The 17,471-nt window shown below is 38.0% G+C and overlaps 1 protein-coding gene and 1 long non-coding RNA gene across 28 annotated transcripts in view; one reads left to right on the top strand and one right to left on the bottom strand.

Annotated features, from left to right (window-relative positions):
• CFAP20DC (CFAP20 domain containing) overlaps window positions 1-17,471 on the bottom strand; it is a 239,958-nt gene that overhangs the window by 42,462 nt on the left and 180,025 nt on the right. For all 27 annotated transcript variants that reach the window (XR_011994359.1, XR_011994362.1, XR_011994358.1 and 24 more), the window contains one exon: window positions 11,626-11,687. Coding sequence is in view for 22 of the 27 variants with exons in the window: in XM_025985448.2 (XP_025841233.1) it covers window positions 11,626-11,687 (62 nt within the window). In the remaining 5 variants the exon portion in view is untranslated. The remainder of the gene's footprint in view (window positions 1-11,625; window positions 11,688-17,471) is intronic.
• LOC140593926 (uncharacterized) lies at window positions 3,658-9,042 on the top strand. The gene is made up of 2 exons (XR_011994363.1): window positions 3,658-3,947; window positions 6,291-9,042. It is a non-coding gene; the product is annotated as an uncharacterized lncRNA (long non-coding RNA).

The raw sequence follows: 17,471 nt of genomic DNA, 5'->3' as shown, positions 1-17,471 counted from the left end.
TTGGCATGCCATATTAGTAATTTGTACTTGGGTTAGATACAAGTGTTTAGACAGAAAATGTAAGATTTTACTATCTTACAAGTTTCATTGTACCTAACTGTGTCAAGCCATCACTGGTAAACTGAGAGAAGATACGAAATAACTCAAGCCTTATATTAGGTTTTGAATATTAAAATGTTAGAATAAAAATCATTTAAATGCATTATAGAAATTTTATTCTGAAAATTCTTGGCAATGCCAGTCCATCATTGTCAAATTAACTAAAAGTGTGCTCTTCAAATCCCAATTTTATTTATATAAAAATGCAAACCTCTTAAAAAAGTTTGCCTTCTGGTAAGTATTTGTAATAATATAAAATAAAACAAGTAATTCATCTTATTTTTTGCTGTGACTCAGAGTACTCAATTAAAATTGGAATGGTTTTTATCCTCCATCTGTGGGAAAATACGGTAGTTTTATTCATAAGCCGTCCATGATCTCAACTACAAAACTAAAAACTTGCAAAGAAAACATGAAGACAAATCAGAAACGTCTATGAAGCATTTCATTGGAAATGGTTCTTAAGAAGATAACAATTTCTTGTTGTGAGTGATCTAAATGCCCAAAGAGAAAGTACGCGTGGTGTTTGTATACTTAAAACATAATTAAAATTTGTATTACAAATTCTAGTTTAGGAAAGAACTGGCTTTAAAAGGCAATTTCCTGTAAGGTCATCACTGTGATATTTCAGATGGTACCTTTTTCTAATTTGAAAGCTACATGTTTTAATAGAGAATGGTCCAAAATGTTTTTAAGGTCAAACTGGAAATATGTTGATGATTTAAAAATGCAAGCAAAGTGCTTTATTATATTATACTACCAGAGTGTTATTGTAGTTTAAAAATATCATTAAATCAGCACAAACCCGCACTTATCATTTCCTGCACATTTTTCACACTGAGCTGCCTTCTGACTATGAGTAATCTGTTAATCTGCTCTTCGCCTCACAATCCGTCAAAGTGACAGATTCATTCCTTCTCTAATACATAATATCTTCATTTACTGTATGCCTTGCTGCAACTTGCTTTTTTGCTAGCACTGAAATTTAGAAAATCACAAGCAAATTTAGAGAATGTTACATGGGTGGTTGTTCGTGTTTGTTTCCCATTTCTTCCATTATTCCAGCAGTTGAAACTAAAACTTTTCCTTACTTTTAATGTGAATTAGTAATGTTTGGAAATGAAAGCAGTTTCAGGTTTCAATAAAGTGTTGTTAAAGAGGTCATCGGTGTGTGTGTGTGTGTGGGGGGGGTGCACCTGGGTAGCTCAGTAGTTGAAAGTCTGCCTTTGGCTCAGCTCATGATCCTGGGGTCCTGGTATCGGGTCCCTGAAGGGAGCCTACTTCTCTCTCTGCCTATGTTTCTGCCTCTCTCTTTGTGTCTCTCATGAATAAATAAATAAAATCTTTTTAAAAAATAAAGAGATCGGAAGAGGGCAAATGGTAAACACAAAGGAAGTGCGCCCTTCACCACATCAAAACACTGACCATAGTAGAATTTTCTTCCAGTGCTGGTGGTCAACAAATAGATTCTCACCCTTCACCTCTACCCCTAGGTGTAAAGAAAAAAAGATCATTAAAAAAAAAAAAAAGATATCTATCCAGTAGTTTAGGGATGAATTGCTTCCTGCAAAAGACAGGGCTTAATTATCATAAATACCACCACTGGATTGAAAGCTACATTGTGATTTTATTTAAGCTGAGATCTTCACTTTTATCATGATGTTCGTTGACCATCAGGCCAGGCCAGATCTCAGGTTTCTTGCTCATTGTTACTTTTTTTTTTTTTCTCATTGTTACTTTGATAATACAAATGGTTCTGTGGTTTAAAATTTGTCCACTGTTTTTTTTTTTTAAACTTTTTTTAAAGATTGATTGATTGAATTATGAGAGAGAGAGAGAGAGAGAGAGAGAGAGAGGCAGAGACACAGGAGGAGGGAGAAGCAGGCTCCATGCGGGGAGCCCAACGTGGGACTTGATCCCGGGACTCCAGGATCACGCCCTGGGCCAAAGGCAGGTGCTAAACCGCTGAGCCACCCAGGGATCCCCTAAAATTTGTCCACTGTTAATTCAACAGAATATATTCTCTGATCTTGTTTCTTGCTTTGGTTCAGTTGCTTATTAGTCTATAGATTCTGCAAATGAAGAGAATGAAGTACTGAAAGACAGGAGGACATGGATCTTCTAGCTAGTTTCTTTTCACTTTAAATAAGAGATAAAATACGTCTTCTACAAATCACCATTGGGCTTCACTTGTTACTGATCCAGGTGTTCACATACTAAAACAAAGGTCCTTATTGTGAACCTCAAAAGTCAAAAGCAGGGAAGTTGTTTACAGCAAAACATGCACTGGCTTTCTAATCACCCCAGTTTCAGCACATAAGCAATTTTTTTTTCTATGCGTACACCCAACACCCAACAGCACTGTCTTGTCCCAGGCACCAAATTGCATCTGATTTGTCTTAATGGATGGCAAGGGAGCTAAAGGCTTTTAAAAATCAATGGACAAGAAAGAGTCAATAGAACAATAATGTTAGTGTTAATTCAATCAAATCAACTAAAAGTTGTTTGCCTTTTCTCCTTTAAGTCATTTTCAATGGGGTGGACGTTTGACTTGTGTAGTATTTATCATACTGAGTGAGTTTTTATATGGTAATGAACAGCAAAATATGAAGCTTGTAAACTCGGGTAAACATAATATATTGTCAGAGTGAAGAAGTATGTGTTTTAACATTAATCAATTTCCAAATGTAATGTTTTTCATTAACAAGTGAAACAAAATAATTACTGGGAAGAAACAACCAATTGCCAACAAAAACAGCATTTTTGAGTGGGCACAGGTTTGGAAGGGCTGCGATTTCTCGGTGACAGGCTAGGGACTTCCTCCCACGCCACTCAGCACCTTCCCTAAAACATTCACACCCTGCCTAGGGCGGACTGTGAGGTGCCAGTGGGCCTGGAGCTCATAGAAGGCACGGGGAAGTCACCTATCCAAAGCACTCGGCATGTACTAGGTGCTTTAAGAATACTCAGGGAGCGTTGCTGGAGGCCTGAGCTGCACAGACTTTCAATCATTTCATGCAGGAGTGGTTCCTTGTTTAAACAACAAGGGAAGCTCTTCTGCATTGGGTTACAAAATGAATGATGAGGCAGTGTGTCTATGCACGTGACTGGCTCTGGCCATTTAACCATAATTATGGTCTTCCATTCCTTAGGTTCATTATCCTGGACCTCAACCTACAAACCCCTCCCTTCCCCCTCAGACAGAATAGAGGTGAATGTTATAAACTCGAATTAGTACTTCGACTTTTTAAAGGTGCTCATTACTCTAGAAGGAAAAGCTGAATCTTTTAATTAAAAGCTGAAACGGTAACATGTTAGGAAGGTAAATAATTGCTTTGGTAATTACCTTCTTTACATTGGACCCTGGGCCAAAGGTAATCTGAGTTCATCGTGTGGATGACTAACAGGGGCTAGGGAAGCCTGGGTAATCTCAATCTCGGGAGTTCTTCATTCTGCTAGTTAGAAATGCTAAGAGTTTTCAGGGATTCATCGTTTCAGACACAGCAGCTTTGGGGTGTGTGTGTAGGGGGGAAAGAGGGTGCAATCTGTTCTTCTATAATTCTTATGGAAATGAGTTTCTTGAGTCTGCAATTTTGGAAAATATGACAACTAAAATATTGGTGAGTATTTCCCCAGCCCTAACAGCTTCAGATTCTCTCATGGAGTACAACTGAAAAAAACAGGAGGCTCAGGTTGAAATGCTGAGTCTCAGGGGCCCAAGAGATATCTAGTCAGAGAGCAGGAGGACATCTCAACTGAGAAACTGAAGAGTGGGGCCAGCCGATGCCCAGACTGGCAGGGCCAGAATGGACAAGCCGAGCAAATGAAGAAAAAGAAGTATTGTTCAGGTATGCAGGGGTGCCGGCCAGTTAGGCCCTGGGACAGGGTGACTGCAACAGGTGTGCAATCTGAGCTAACTGCCTCTGGTAGATAAATGGTCAGAACCAGAACCAGCTCTGCTGGTGAACTGCTGGAACCCGACGGGAAGGATACCCTCGAAGTTGTCCCTAGACATGGTCCTAGGACATGGTCCTAGGTTCAGAGCGGTCAGAGGAAAGAAGCAGGATGATTACTGAGGGGTTTGGCTGCCTTTAACTTGAGTTTTCTCTAACACAGGGCTAGAGAAACTAGAGAAGCCACTCTAAGCCTGGACTTTGCTTGTAGACCTAGGAGGGAAGGGGCCCAGCTGGGTCTCTTTGTATCAAGTGTTCTTAAAATCTGTTGTAAAGCTTGGGCCAGTGGACTAAGGACCTCTTCGGGAACAGGAGGAACAGGGAGTCACTTGAATTTAAAGGACACTGGTACCATAAGCTCAGATCCTCTCTCTGTCTCTGTCTCTCCCTCTCTCTATGCCTTTTTTTTGCCTCTTTTCCATTTACCTGTCCAGATTCTGTTAGCCTGGTGAGGGTTAGTTACCCCTCTGCCACAGTGGCAACTCAAGTAGATTTCTAGCAAGTGGCACCTGAGTCCTCTAAATCAGCATGCATAGGCAAGTATAGATAAGCAGTTTCCACTAAGAAACAATAAAAACACAGAAGTTCAATTTCAGAAAACCTGTCTCTTTTGAAAGGTTTAAAATGATACTTTGCCGGAGACTTTAGATTGTGGCTATCTTCTAAGGGATCATTTAAAACAACGTCACGAGAGAGATTTTATTTACTACATATAGTAATAGAACCTGGGCCAGTATAGAACCTGGGCCAGGTTCCAGACACCCTCAAGGGAGAAAAGTAGGCAGGTGCTTCTGGGTTCCTGCTAGCAGTTAAATCTATGGTGAGGTAGCTGGTATAGGGAGATAGGGAAAATTGATTTTTGTGAGTGAGGGTCAATGAGTTCAACACATATTTCCTGAGTGTCTCTTTTGTGCTTGGTGCTGTTTGAGGAGCCAGGGATATAGTGAGCAAAAGAGATAAAGTCCCTAGGGTCAGGCAGTTTACATTTCCAGTGTATTTTGGAGGCGTGTGTGTGACAGTAGGCAAACAAGCAAGAAGATATCAGGTAGTGAGGAGTACTGTAGTAAAAACAAAAAAGATCACGTAATGAGGCTGACAGGAGCTATTTTAGGTTGGATGCTAAGGAAGGGCCTCTCTGAGGTGATGACATATAGGTGGAGCCCTGAATGAAAGGAGGAAGCTGATATCTAGAGTCTTTTCTAGGGTGAGGGGACTCCCAGCAGAAGGCCCTCTCTTCTAGTGGAACCAAGCCCAGAGTGTCCAGGAAAAAGGGACATGACCTTGGTGTTTGATATTCAGTGAGCAGGGTGCACAGCAGTATAAAACACCATCTAGGTGGTGGGCATTCAGGATAAGGAGCACTATTTGATCCTAGAACAGTGGGTAACCTTTGGGAGGTTTTCCATGGGGCCATGCTTGGCTCCAGTTTAGGCCTAATAACATTACTCTAGGTTCCTGAGTGCAGAACAGACTGTGGTGGTCAAAGGTGCAGAGAAAGCAAGTGGGAAGCTATGGCATTAGTCCAGATAAGGGATGATAGCAATGTGAGCTGGGATTGCAGCAGTGGAGAGAGTGGCTGGATGGGTTGGAGGGCATATGCTTTGATTGGAGGGAGCACCAGCACAACTTGTGGAGGAAGGACATGGCATGGGTCCCAGTGAGGAAGCAGGGAGCACTCTTGGTTTCTGCCTTGAGTAAAAGGGGGGTGATGGTGGCATTTTCTGGATGGAGAAGACTGAAAGATAAACAAATGTGTATAGGGAAAGAAAACCAAGTTGCTTTGAATGCTTGGGTATCTGTCAAGTTGGCAGCTTGGATAGAGGAGTCTGGAATTCAGGGGAGGGTCAGGACTGGACATATGATTTTCAGAGTCATAGAGTATTGAAGGTATTGGAAGCTATTATTCAATAGCTTGTATAAATAATACATATATTATATTATGTATTAAAGATTAGGGCCATTCTAATGGTTATCAGTGTCCAGGGATCTCTGGTTGGCAGGGAGTGGAACATGCATGGATATAAGATTTAAACTCTATAAACAAGAGGCTCTCATAAAAACACAGTGTTATCCTGCTTATGAATAAAGCAATACCATTGTTATCCTATTTTCAGGAAAGGAAGGGTAACTTTTGCAAAGATGTAGGGAAAAAAATTGACATTTAACTGCTTAACATTCAGGATGAAGACTTTAATTTCTCAGTGTTATATGGGCATACTTCTACTTTCCCTCTCTCAGCTCAAATTCTGATGGAGCTCCTACCCATGCCAGGCCAGCTGAACATCACTGGAGGAGAGAAAACATGATGCCATCCTGCCTGCCAGGGAACTCAGAGCTCGAGAACAGCAATGGCGGTCGAAGAGCATGAACCCGACTGGAGGCTCTGAGTATGGAGAATCACAGCCCTCAGATGAGCAGGTGTGAATTTCTGGGAATGGGAGTATGAAATGAGAGGCAGCAATATGGACAGATTTTTTTAAGCTAATGAGAGAAATGATGAAAGTAAAAACTGGCGTCTTTGGTTTTATGAACAGATCATTAAGATGTAATACAAAAATATAGATAATCGAAAACAACAATAACACAACGTTTAGAGAAACTGTTTGCATAGCTAATCAGGAAATCTTTTGTTGTGCTTTGATCTGAAGGAGGATTATTTGTTAAAAATCTGACTTGTTTAAAAATGATCCAAATTTAATCATTTGAGGAGAAACATGATATCCAAGTTCTGTATTTAATTTTATTTATTTATACATTTTTCTCTCTTTTGCGTTGGTGGGAAAAAAACCTTAAGCAAAAGAGAAGCCCATCAGGCTGAGTCTTGACAACTGGGGAGAAAAGAAAAATGAAGCCACAGTGATCAGTCCAGAGCAGAACTCGTAGGTTACGATGACAGGCCAGTTGCCTCAGTCAGGCTGGCTGAGCCAGCGTGAACCGAGGTCAGTGGTTATTAATCACTTGTCAAAGTCTGTAGGGCTTTATCATCTAATTATCGTTATAAGTATGTTTATATCACACAAACATGTGGCAAAGCTGCAAAGGATGCAAGCCTTCATGCAATCGGCGGTGACATTTGAAAAATCTACAGATAAGTGATAAATCATAAAACAAACACTTCAGAAAACCATGCCATTCATTACTGTTTGGGCATTTGGGAATTATTTTCTCCACTGTTTATTTCCATAAACATTTAGAACCTGACGGAGCCTTTGACTGCCTTCCCTCTTCCCCCTAATTTTCCAATGAGTTGTAAAAATAGCAAGTATAATCATCATTTGAAATGAAAGACTGGTTATCGACTTCATCCATATGAACAGACAACCAGAATGCAATCACAGCTTATTTTATAAAACCCATTTCTGAATAAAAATATCTTGAGCTGTTCTGAAGAATCTCCATAAACACATAAATGGAGGTGCCTAAGGGACAGCTCTAAACCCCACAAACCAATAGATGGCATTTTCAAATAAATGACTTACGGCTGCAAACAGCATCCATTTTGCTCTATTTGGCAGCATGTACGTTTACATGCTAGGAAACATTTCTCAACATGAATGAACTGTGAAATTGTTTCCTCCTACCCAACACGCCTCTAAATTGTATTAGATTATGTTAGCCATTTCTGCACCTTGTCATAGAGGCTGTCAGTGCCCCAAGAGGCAGCATGGGTGGACACTGGAGGCAAGGGCCCCAGAATGTGAGATGCTGCCAAAATATCAGTCAGCATGTTCCACAAAAATAATAAGAAATATCAGACTCATGCCTAACGATGCGAAGGGAAATGGCTTTGTGGCAAATCTAGACACCAGGGGATATGATTACCATTGTATCCCATCTCCATTCAATGTCAAGCATTGCCCTATAAGTGCAAGTGGATGCTTTTACTCTGAGGAAAATAATCTATGAATATATGCAGTGTTTTAGCTATTGGCATCCTGGAGTCAGCTCTTCAAAATCCAAATTTGCCTGCTTTGTGAATTGCATGTTATCTTTAACTTTAATCATAAACAGATATAACTAAGAAGGTAATTATGTTGCAGAGATAAAAATCTTTCCAGAGCAAAATGTAAACAGAAGACTTTGGGGATAGTGGTTGCTCTGTGACATTAATTAAGCTAATTGAGAACTGACTCTCCAAACATATATGTGTGTGGGCATGAGTATGGGTAGGACTATGAGTGTGGGTATGAATCTTAGGTTCTTAGTTCTCTGGAGTAGTTGTAGATATTTCACTGAAGCTAACGTGGCCACTTCTGCTCCAAGGCACCAGCATGTTCTGTCGATGGATCTGCATCCACACATATCCTCAACCCCATCATGTCCTCAACCTCAATGCAGATTACTCTGATCACAATTACACTTAATTCAGGAAACCAAGAGACTACCTGCCTCTCATGTGTTGTTCAGAGCGCCCACACGCAGAACTTTCAATCCAGAATTCAGGTTAGATGCTTGTTTATCCAAGGGGTAGACTTAGAGACTTATCGTTTCATCTCTTAATATAGTTTTTTCATATTCATTAGCAGTATCTTTTAAATTTAAATTTTAGCGTACTGTGTTTTAGAGTCTAGATGTGAGATAGTTGTAAGAAATATAAAAAATACAAATCTTAAAAGAATCACAGTTTTAAATTTTAGGTTAACTGACATGTATTATATGATTCAATTTATCCCATTTTTATATGATGATCTTTGCTGACCTAATAATTTTATCATTGTCTTTATTTATGGCCCAATAATGTCTTTCTGCCAATTCTTTCAAGCTGCTGGATTTATGGAGCCAAGAGCCAAACCATATAATCCACAAGTTTTCTGAACAGCTAAATAATAATTTTCTAAGAAACTGTGTGGATAATCTGCTGGCAAAAGCAGATTGACAGCATTTTAATTTTTGCTTTGAAAATTGGCTTTTTACTTTATTATGTAAAAATGTAAATTAATTTTCCCTAAATGAATGAACATTTAATTGGCTAAATAAAATATGATGTCTATTTGTCTGGTGAATTTTCTCATATTCTATCTTTGGGAATCAAATATTAAAAGAGATAGTTAAAGTTACATAGTACTACATCTGAACATTAATTAATTAATCCAACATTATGAGATTTGTTTTCTATGTAGGACAATACTCCTTCTGATGGTGGAATTGGGTTTCATATGTAAAGTCCATAATGAGTCTCAATAAAATCACAGAATCATGAAGCTAGAGGTCACCTGAGAGAGCATGTGACTCAAATCCTTTCCTTTACACATGAGGATGTTCATATTATTGGTGATGTCTGAGATCAGATACTGGGTTACTAGCAGAATTAGGATGGGAATTAGGTCCTCTTTCTCCTTTTATTGAAACAAAAGGCTCATTTTACAGTAATTGGGTGGCTAACATATCTTAACTATATATCTTAACTATCACATTCATTTGTTTCAGATTATAAATACTGATTTTGTTATAATTTGGACCAAAGTTGGATTTTCAGTAACCTTAAAAGTTTACTCATACATGATAAAAAGAGTTTATGAGCTGAAAGATTGTAAGAGATGTATTTACATGCCAAGAGACAACTGATTTTAAGAATGTTGAAACACCTTTTTATATACTCTGAAATTACAAACTCAATTTGAACTCATTTTTTTTTTATGATAGTGGCAGTTCCCCCTACTAGATAATGACCAGATCGTGTGTATAGACCAGGAATACTAAGAAGTGATTACTAATAAAGAACATATACTCTACCTATGTCATAACATTCTGGGCCCCCTTAAAAGTCCTGTAAACCATGTAGGTGGTTTCCTGGGCAGTCATGCTAGTTTTACATGGCTCTATTGGCTGTTCATTGCTGAGTGGACCGAAAGTGGATACTCGGCCCAACCTAGGCCAATCACATTCTCTCTCCTGGAAAGTAGGAACTGGAATTCAGACATAACCTGTCAAGTTCGGCATGTACTTTGAACTATAATACATAAACTCAAGAGCTGTCAGACAGCCATATGTGACTGGAAATAGAAAGCTGGTGCTTAGAGAGAAGAATGAACAGACAGGAAGAAGCAAGTAGAGATGGAGTGAGGATATGCCTGGATGCCCTTGGGTTTCAGGGGACAGCCCTGTATTCTTTTTTAAAAAATTTTTAAAAATTTTTAATACTTAATTTTTACATTTTTATTTAATTTTTAAAATTTTAGTTCAAAAATTCATCAGTTGGGCATAAGATCCAGTGCTCATCAAATCACATGCCCTCCTTAATCTCATCATCTGATTACTCTATCCCTCAACCCACCTCCCCTCTGGTGACCTTCAGTTTGTTTCCTAGAGTTAAGAGTCTCTCATGGTTTGTCTCCCTCTCTGACTTCTTATTCAGTTTTCCCTCCCTTTCCCTCTGATCCTCTTTGCTGTTTCCTATATTCCATGTATGACTGAAACCATATGGTAAGTCTTTCTCGGACTTATTTTGCTCAGCATAATACTCTTCCATTTCATCCATGTTGATGTAAATGATAAGTATTCATCTTTTCTGATCAGCCCTATATTCTTATTTAACAAATCCTTCCTGTCTCTCTCTGTCTCTCTCTGTTTCTCTTTTAAGACCAGCTAAGTTGTTTTTTATATGTTCAACCAATGAGTCTTAATTCAGATACTGTCACAAATATCACACTCTAGGGGTACCTGGGTGGCTCAGGTCCTGGGGTCAAGCTCAGTGGGGAGTCTGTTTCTCTCTCTCTGTCCCTCACCTTGCTCGTGCTCTCTCTCAAATAAATAAAATCTTAAAAAAAAAAAAAAAAAAGAAGTGACATGCTAGAGTCAGAGCTACAATACTATCACTGGTATTCTTGTCCATTTTATGGGATAATTCACAGTACAGGTGAGAAAGCTGGACAATGAGAAGCACTCTAATAACTAAGATCCTGCAGATAGAGCTCAAGGTGGACTGATTTTTAATAAATTCCTAGCATTTAATAAATAGTTAATAAAATATATTGATTTGTGCTGATAAATGAATTTATTTTTTAGAAAACCATATAATATGACATATGTTTCAAGACACAAACTCCAATTTCCTTGTCTTTAGCGAGGTTTTGGAAAAAAGAGAATGGCTTTTGAACTAATAATATAAGCTATCGTGATAAGTTTAAAGGGATCCGATAATACTAAACAATTCATGCTGAAATGTACTAAACATCACATACTGATTAAAATATCTATGCAAATAGAATATGAAATAAATTAACACTTAAAGAAAGCTTGACATGTGCCAGAAACTGTGCTATGAGTTTTTCATGTATTCATTCATATGATTATCCCAAAAGAGCATTATGCCTGCATGACCCTGAGTTAAATGGCTTGTTCAAAGTCCTACAGCTAGGAAAAGGCAAAGGTGTCATATAAACCTAGGTAGACTGTTAACCACCACATCATAGTAGTCTAAATAAGAAAAATAGCCTGAATTAAACCTTCTAAGGAAAAGAACTTTGGAAGCTCTTTGGAAGTTTTGGAAAACAATTTTGTGACGTGAAGAAAAATGCACAGTCTTTTAAATAATAATAATAAAAAAGACACTTAGCTTATTAATGGTTCTTACCGGGGGTTAGAAGGAGAAGGTGGATTCATTTCTTTCTGATAGTGGCGACCCTGGTTGACAGGCTGTAAAAGACAAAATGTTTGTGAGGTACTAATCAGGATAATGTTCTTTTCATACACTGTCCTAAGACTCTCATTGCTGTCATTTTTCTTGAGGAATGATCTGCAAGAAGGGCTGTTTATTTTACTGAAGGCCCAAAGGCTGTTTGGGAGTTCCAGCAAAGAACAAGGTGGCACACCTGAGAAAGAGCAGGTTATTTTAATGGCTGGTCACTGCATGAGATAGCATCTATGGTGCAATTAAAGTTCGTGTGTGGACTCTTCCTTCTTGTGGAGTTTTTACACTGTTAACATTCATTGATATTTCCAGCTACAGTAAAATAAAAAATATCTCATGGATCTAATGCTGCACCGCAGGTATCAACAATAACTCAGAGACCCAGAGATAAGGATTATATATTTATTTCTTAACGTTAGTAAGTCTGCAAGGATAACTTGCATTTTCGCTAATGGAATTACACGTGTAAATCTTAGGTCAAAGTGGTCATTTCCCCAAGTGTATAATAAAGCTCCAAGCATTATGAAGTGAACTGAAAAAAATGGTGCCAGTACCTAACAAAAATGTGAAATCTCAACTTTTTTCTCTGTGAGAAATGTTTAAATGTTACTATTTCAAAACATCGCTAAACAACTACATCCCCAAAAAAGCTTTCAACTGTTGTCTCCAAAGGAATTTGTTTTTCTTTGTTCTATAAAGAGAGAAAATTCCATTATATCTGATACAAATTCTCTTTTTGAACATCAGCATGCAGTATTTTTCTTATGTGGTTAACAACCATGGAATTCTAATATGAAAATCATTTTTAACATTCTCATTTTATTACAAGGTGGAATTTGGAATACATTCTTGAATTGCATTTAAAGGATTTCCATTACTTCCTTACCCAACAGGGTTTGTGTTAAGCTTTTCCCACCTATAATGTGGGCTTATAGTGCTGACTCTAACAGAGGAAAACAGTATAGCAATGGTACCTGTACACATAGAGCACATATTCCTTATTTTCCACATACTCCTTATTTTCACGGGCCCTAAAATATTAAAGATGTGGGTCATGAGAATTCTTTAGAGTAAACTGTCTTCCTCTATAAATAATCTCTTGGAAGTGTTCCTTTAATTTAAATCAAACACACTGTCTGATAATCACAGTCACTTAGCCTGACTCTCTGTGATGCACCATGAATTTAAATGTACTCAGATACTTTGGTAATTGAACCGATATCAATGCATCACCATTTCAGTAATAAGAAACAACAGCTGGGAGAACAGAGGAAGGAAAAACATGTCATAAGACATATTTGATCTCACTGGAGAAATAAGACTTCCAGCAATTTGCAAGTGAAATTTGGTTTTATGATTTAGGCTTTATTATTTCACAGCAAGAAAGGAATTAGCAAGCAAAGGGTCTAACGGGTTCTCTAGAGCATCTCACACTGGTGCAGAAATACTCCCGATAATATGTTCATTGGTATTCGTCCAGTAGTTCAGCTATACTCGGGCCTCCAGTGAATGGGCCTCTGCCGATACACTTCCAGAGGCATTTCCATAACTCTACACATCACAGTTCTGGCATTCAGGAAATTTCCATTTTCTTAATTTTACATCATTAATTCTATTTACACCTGTCTCCAACCCCCTTATTCCAAATGACTTACTCCATCCTCTGCAGAATAGAAATAGTTACAGAATCCTGTCTTGTTTGTGACTCAGCTCTCAGACTACACAGACTGACCCTTTCCGCATTTGCTCATGTCTATATAAAACAGATCTGGTGATGCAAGGAGTAAAAAAGAACACAGTCAACAAAAGAAAGACTCACATTTATAGTGGTTTCTAAGTGTTAGAAAATAAAAAAAATAACCAGTGGAAATGTTTCAAAATAGTAAAGAGTATTAACATGAGGGAACAGAAAGGTAAAAGAAAAAAAATCCCATTAAAATAATCATAGGTTAATGGAACTCAGTCTGAAGAACCTGGTTCCTTAATTTAATTTTTAGTATTGAAAGCTAATTATCAAGTTGTTGCCCCCAAATATTTTATTCAATAACCAACTTTGATTTAAAAACAGGGTATCATGGCAGAGCATTCTAACTTGCACACATAAGTGGTATAAATAGACTTACATGCCCTAGCTGCTAGTGACTCGGTCAGTGAAGGATGCAAGTCTTTTTTGGAATGGGTATGTACAAAACTGGGTGGCCCCAATTCCCTTTCTCTGTATATGTCTCCTAATTTCATAGTCAGACTCAGGGACAGGAAGGGATTATGGGAATGATGGAGCTAAAAAGCTCCTTCAAGGTATTTCAGTTCCCATAACTTTGCTTTGATGCTTTGAAAGGGCAGACAGAGCTTTCACTTGGATGAGGTCTTTCTGTTTTCCTAGACCCAAATCAGAATGAATGAGAAATGTGCCTAATGGTTTCTAAAAGCTCTCTGAACATGGTGGGGTGGGGCTGGGGTGGGGGGATTGATGGGCTGTCTGAAGCCAGATGTCCCCATTCACAAATGGAAACAGATCTGTTTCGAGATATATGCAGCAGTAAACCTATTTGTACTGTTTCTAGGTAGGTAATATCTAATGAAAGCACCAGGTAAAAAAAAAATAAAATTGTTTTTTTTTTGACTTTGGAATTCAGCCATATTCAGGGAATACCTTAAGAAGCAATAGAAGAGCAACCAATACCTACTTTGTAGGTAGGTATATGACAATAATCAAATAACTATGACAATAATCATAGCACTAGTTGACATTTAATCAACACGTACTCTGTGTTAAATCCTTTGTAGATATTATCTCATTTGTTCCTCACAGCAATTCTGTGAATCAGATAGGATTAACAACTCCATCTAACAGAAGAGGAAATTCAGACAATGGGTGTTAATCCAAGGTCATGCCAGCCAACAACAGTGGAACCAGACTTTGAACCCAGTTCACTACAGTTTACCCTCTACTAGATTGTAGTGCTTAATCCAGCTCAGAGTCTCACCTATAGTGGTGAATATCGAAGTTCTTGAAAACACGGGTGACACAGTTCAGGTTATGGGAACAAGAAAAAAAAGTGGTCTGAAATATTTATTTGAAATCTATATGACGACCTCCCTACCATAAATTAAATTAATTTGATTTCATTCTTATGACATGTCTCTATATATTTAAAATTAAGATTAGTTTTCCCACATTGCTAAATTTGGGACAAACAAGGTGTAATAGATAATACTCTGAGAATGAGGAAAGTTTATTTCACGGGGTGACTTTCATAGTCACTAAACACAGAACAACTCACACGTTTCAGTATTATACTGACTCTAATATCAGTTTTCATATATCATGTCTATAGTGGTGTAAGAACATCTGCTCATCTGATTTATCTGCAGCTTAGCACAATCAACTAGTTACCTTTCTGGTTCAGGAGAATTAAAAGAAAATTCATTACACCCAAAGAGAGCTTCAAAGTTAATGAATCTGTAGATCAGAACAAATTAAGACCTATTAACTATAAAGAACCTGAAATGCCAATATATTATATATTGGAGATATAGCAGCCAGTAATCATCCTGTAAAACACTGATAGGCTGATGAGCAAAGAAATGGAACAGATTCTAGAAACTGAGGACCTTGTCCTTTTGGTGGCGCTGTTGCTATGCACTAGTGTCAGGAAAACGGAACTCCTAAAATTTGCTACTGAGCACAAGAAGCTTTGCTTTTTCCGTGATCAAGCTGCTAGAAATTTTGGGGTGAGGGAGAGAAGTGAAGGCTAAATAAAAGAACAGGAGATAAGATAATCCTGCCATGTTAAAAGGTAAAGACAATATTTTCATGGTGTTATGTTAAAACTGATGAAAATGGCAAAAATGTTGCAAGGTTAATCAAGACCATAAATAACTTGTCTGAGAACCTCACCATATGCTTGTAATTTTATTAAGTGCATTTTTGCCTCGTTTTTCTCCAAATATTATGCTCTGCAATTGCCATGTTGATGGATGCATGCAATGAGCATTTTTTTTTTCAAATAAGCTAAGGAGACTTATGTGCTTGATATTAGATTATGGGAATTCTTAACTTGAAGGAATGATGGTTTTAGGGATTCTGCTTACGGGGTAGCATGCACATGAGGCATGCTTTTCTTAAATCACAGGTAAAGGCAGGACAGAGAAATAACGAAATACTGAAATAATAAAATAACAAAAGGGTTTGTTTGTAAAGCTCTAAGAGGATAAGTCTGGATTTTCATGGTTAAGCTCAAATCAAAACAAGCATAACAGAACCTCTACCTATCCTTATAGCCCACAGTAGTCACAAAAAGGGGAAATATCCTAGAAATCTTTTCTGATCATTCAAGTGGCCCTTTGAGGAGAATAACTTTGGGGGAAGCAGCGGGTAACAGCTATGAGTTTATTCTGCTAGGCACTGGGCACATGCATTCCCTGCACTCATTCAATTCTCACCATGTCAATACGAGGAAGGCCTTTTATTATTCCCATTTTATAGGCGATTGTGCCGGTAAATGGCTGAACTGGGATTTGAGTTCAGGTAGGCTGAAGCAGAGTCTATATTCTTTTGGGCACCGCAAAAATCGGTTTCCATTTATAGCTACATTTTTTTCCTTAAAAAGAAACCACACACACACACACACACACACACACACACACACACACGACATGGTTTTACGCTATTGTCAATCAAAAGCCCTTACCAAAATAAAATTCACTTAAGAATACATTATAAGCATCTCCTAGCTCCCTTCCTAAGGCTGCCTGGAGCTGAGTTTTTGAATAAATCTCATGAGGGCTACTCCTAACAGAAACCCTCCAAAATTGATTACTTGTAGCCTGGTTTCCACAGAAGTTGTAAAGTATTGTTTTAATTGAATTTGGTTCTAAGTTAGAAACTTTGAAAAATCTGTCTGTCAAAGGCCAATGGATTTCTCAGTAGGTTTGATTTATTTAGCAAGAGATGCCTACAAAAGCCAATTTGCTATGAGAAATATGGTTACATTTAATTACACTTTTAAATGACTAATTTATTATATCTAAACACCTTTTAAACAGTACATATTACTCTAAACTGTACAGATGCTGAGGAAAGCTGAGGAATCAAAACTTGTAGTAAACACAATAGATTTTGCTAAAGACTCTTCATTTTACTCTGCACGGGCTTTCTGGTTTCAGACTGCAGCGTGTGTGAAGACCTCAGGTGAAGATACTACATTGAACGTGACCTGCTTAAATCTCCTTTTAAACCATTGGTCATCAAGCCCCGTCTGTATTTTCCTTTGTCTGTATATTTAATATCCACTTATCAAATCTTGAATGTAAAATATTACCTGCATCATTCAGGGTTTATTTAAGCAAAGCAAACCTGATGTTTATTTTGGATTTTTTTTTTTTTTTAAGATTTTACCCATTTATTCATGAGAGACACAGAGAGAAGGCAGAGACATAGGCAGAGGGTGATGCAGGCTTCGGGACCACGCCCTGAGCTGAAGGCAGATACTCAACTGCTGAGCCATTCAGGCATCCCTATTTTGGAATTCTGATGAAAACTACCTTATCGTAGAATAAAAAGGAATCTTTTCAATATTACTGATTGATTCATTCAATCCATGACTAACAATCAGTGACTGAAAGTGACCTCATGCCAGGCATTGGTACTGCCTTCAAGGAGCTCATAACCAGGCCTGGGGCATATTGCTAACAATGGTTCCCTCATGTGGTAAATGCTAACATTGAGATTGAAGATAATGGGAACCCACAGAAGGAAGAAATAATTCTGCGCAGGGTGGTTGAGA

Source organism: Vulpes vulpes, chromosome 9 (assembly GCF_048418805.1).
Source record: "Vulpes vulpes isolate BD-2025 chromosome 9, VulVul3, whole genome shotgun sequence".
Taxonomy (NCBI): Eukaryota; Metazoa; Chordata; class Mammalia; order Carnivora; family Canidae; genus Vulpes; species Vulpes vulpes.
Note: the sequence above shows the minus strand (reverse complement) of the source record. Positions and strands in the feature narration are given on the sequence as shown.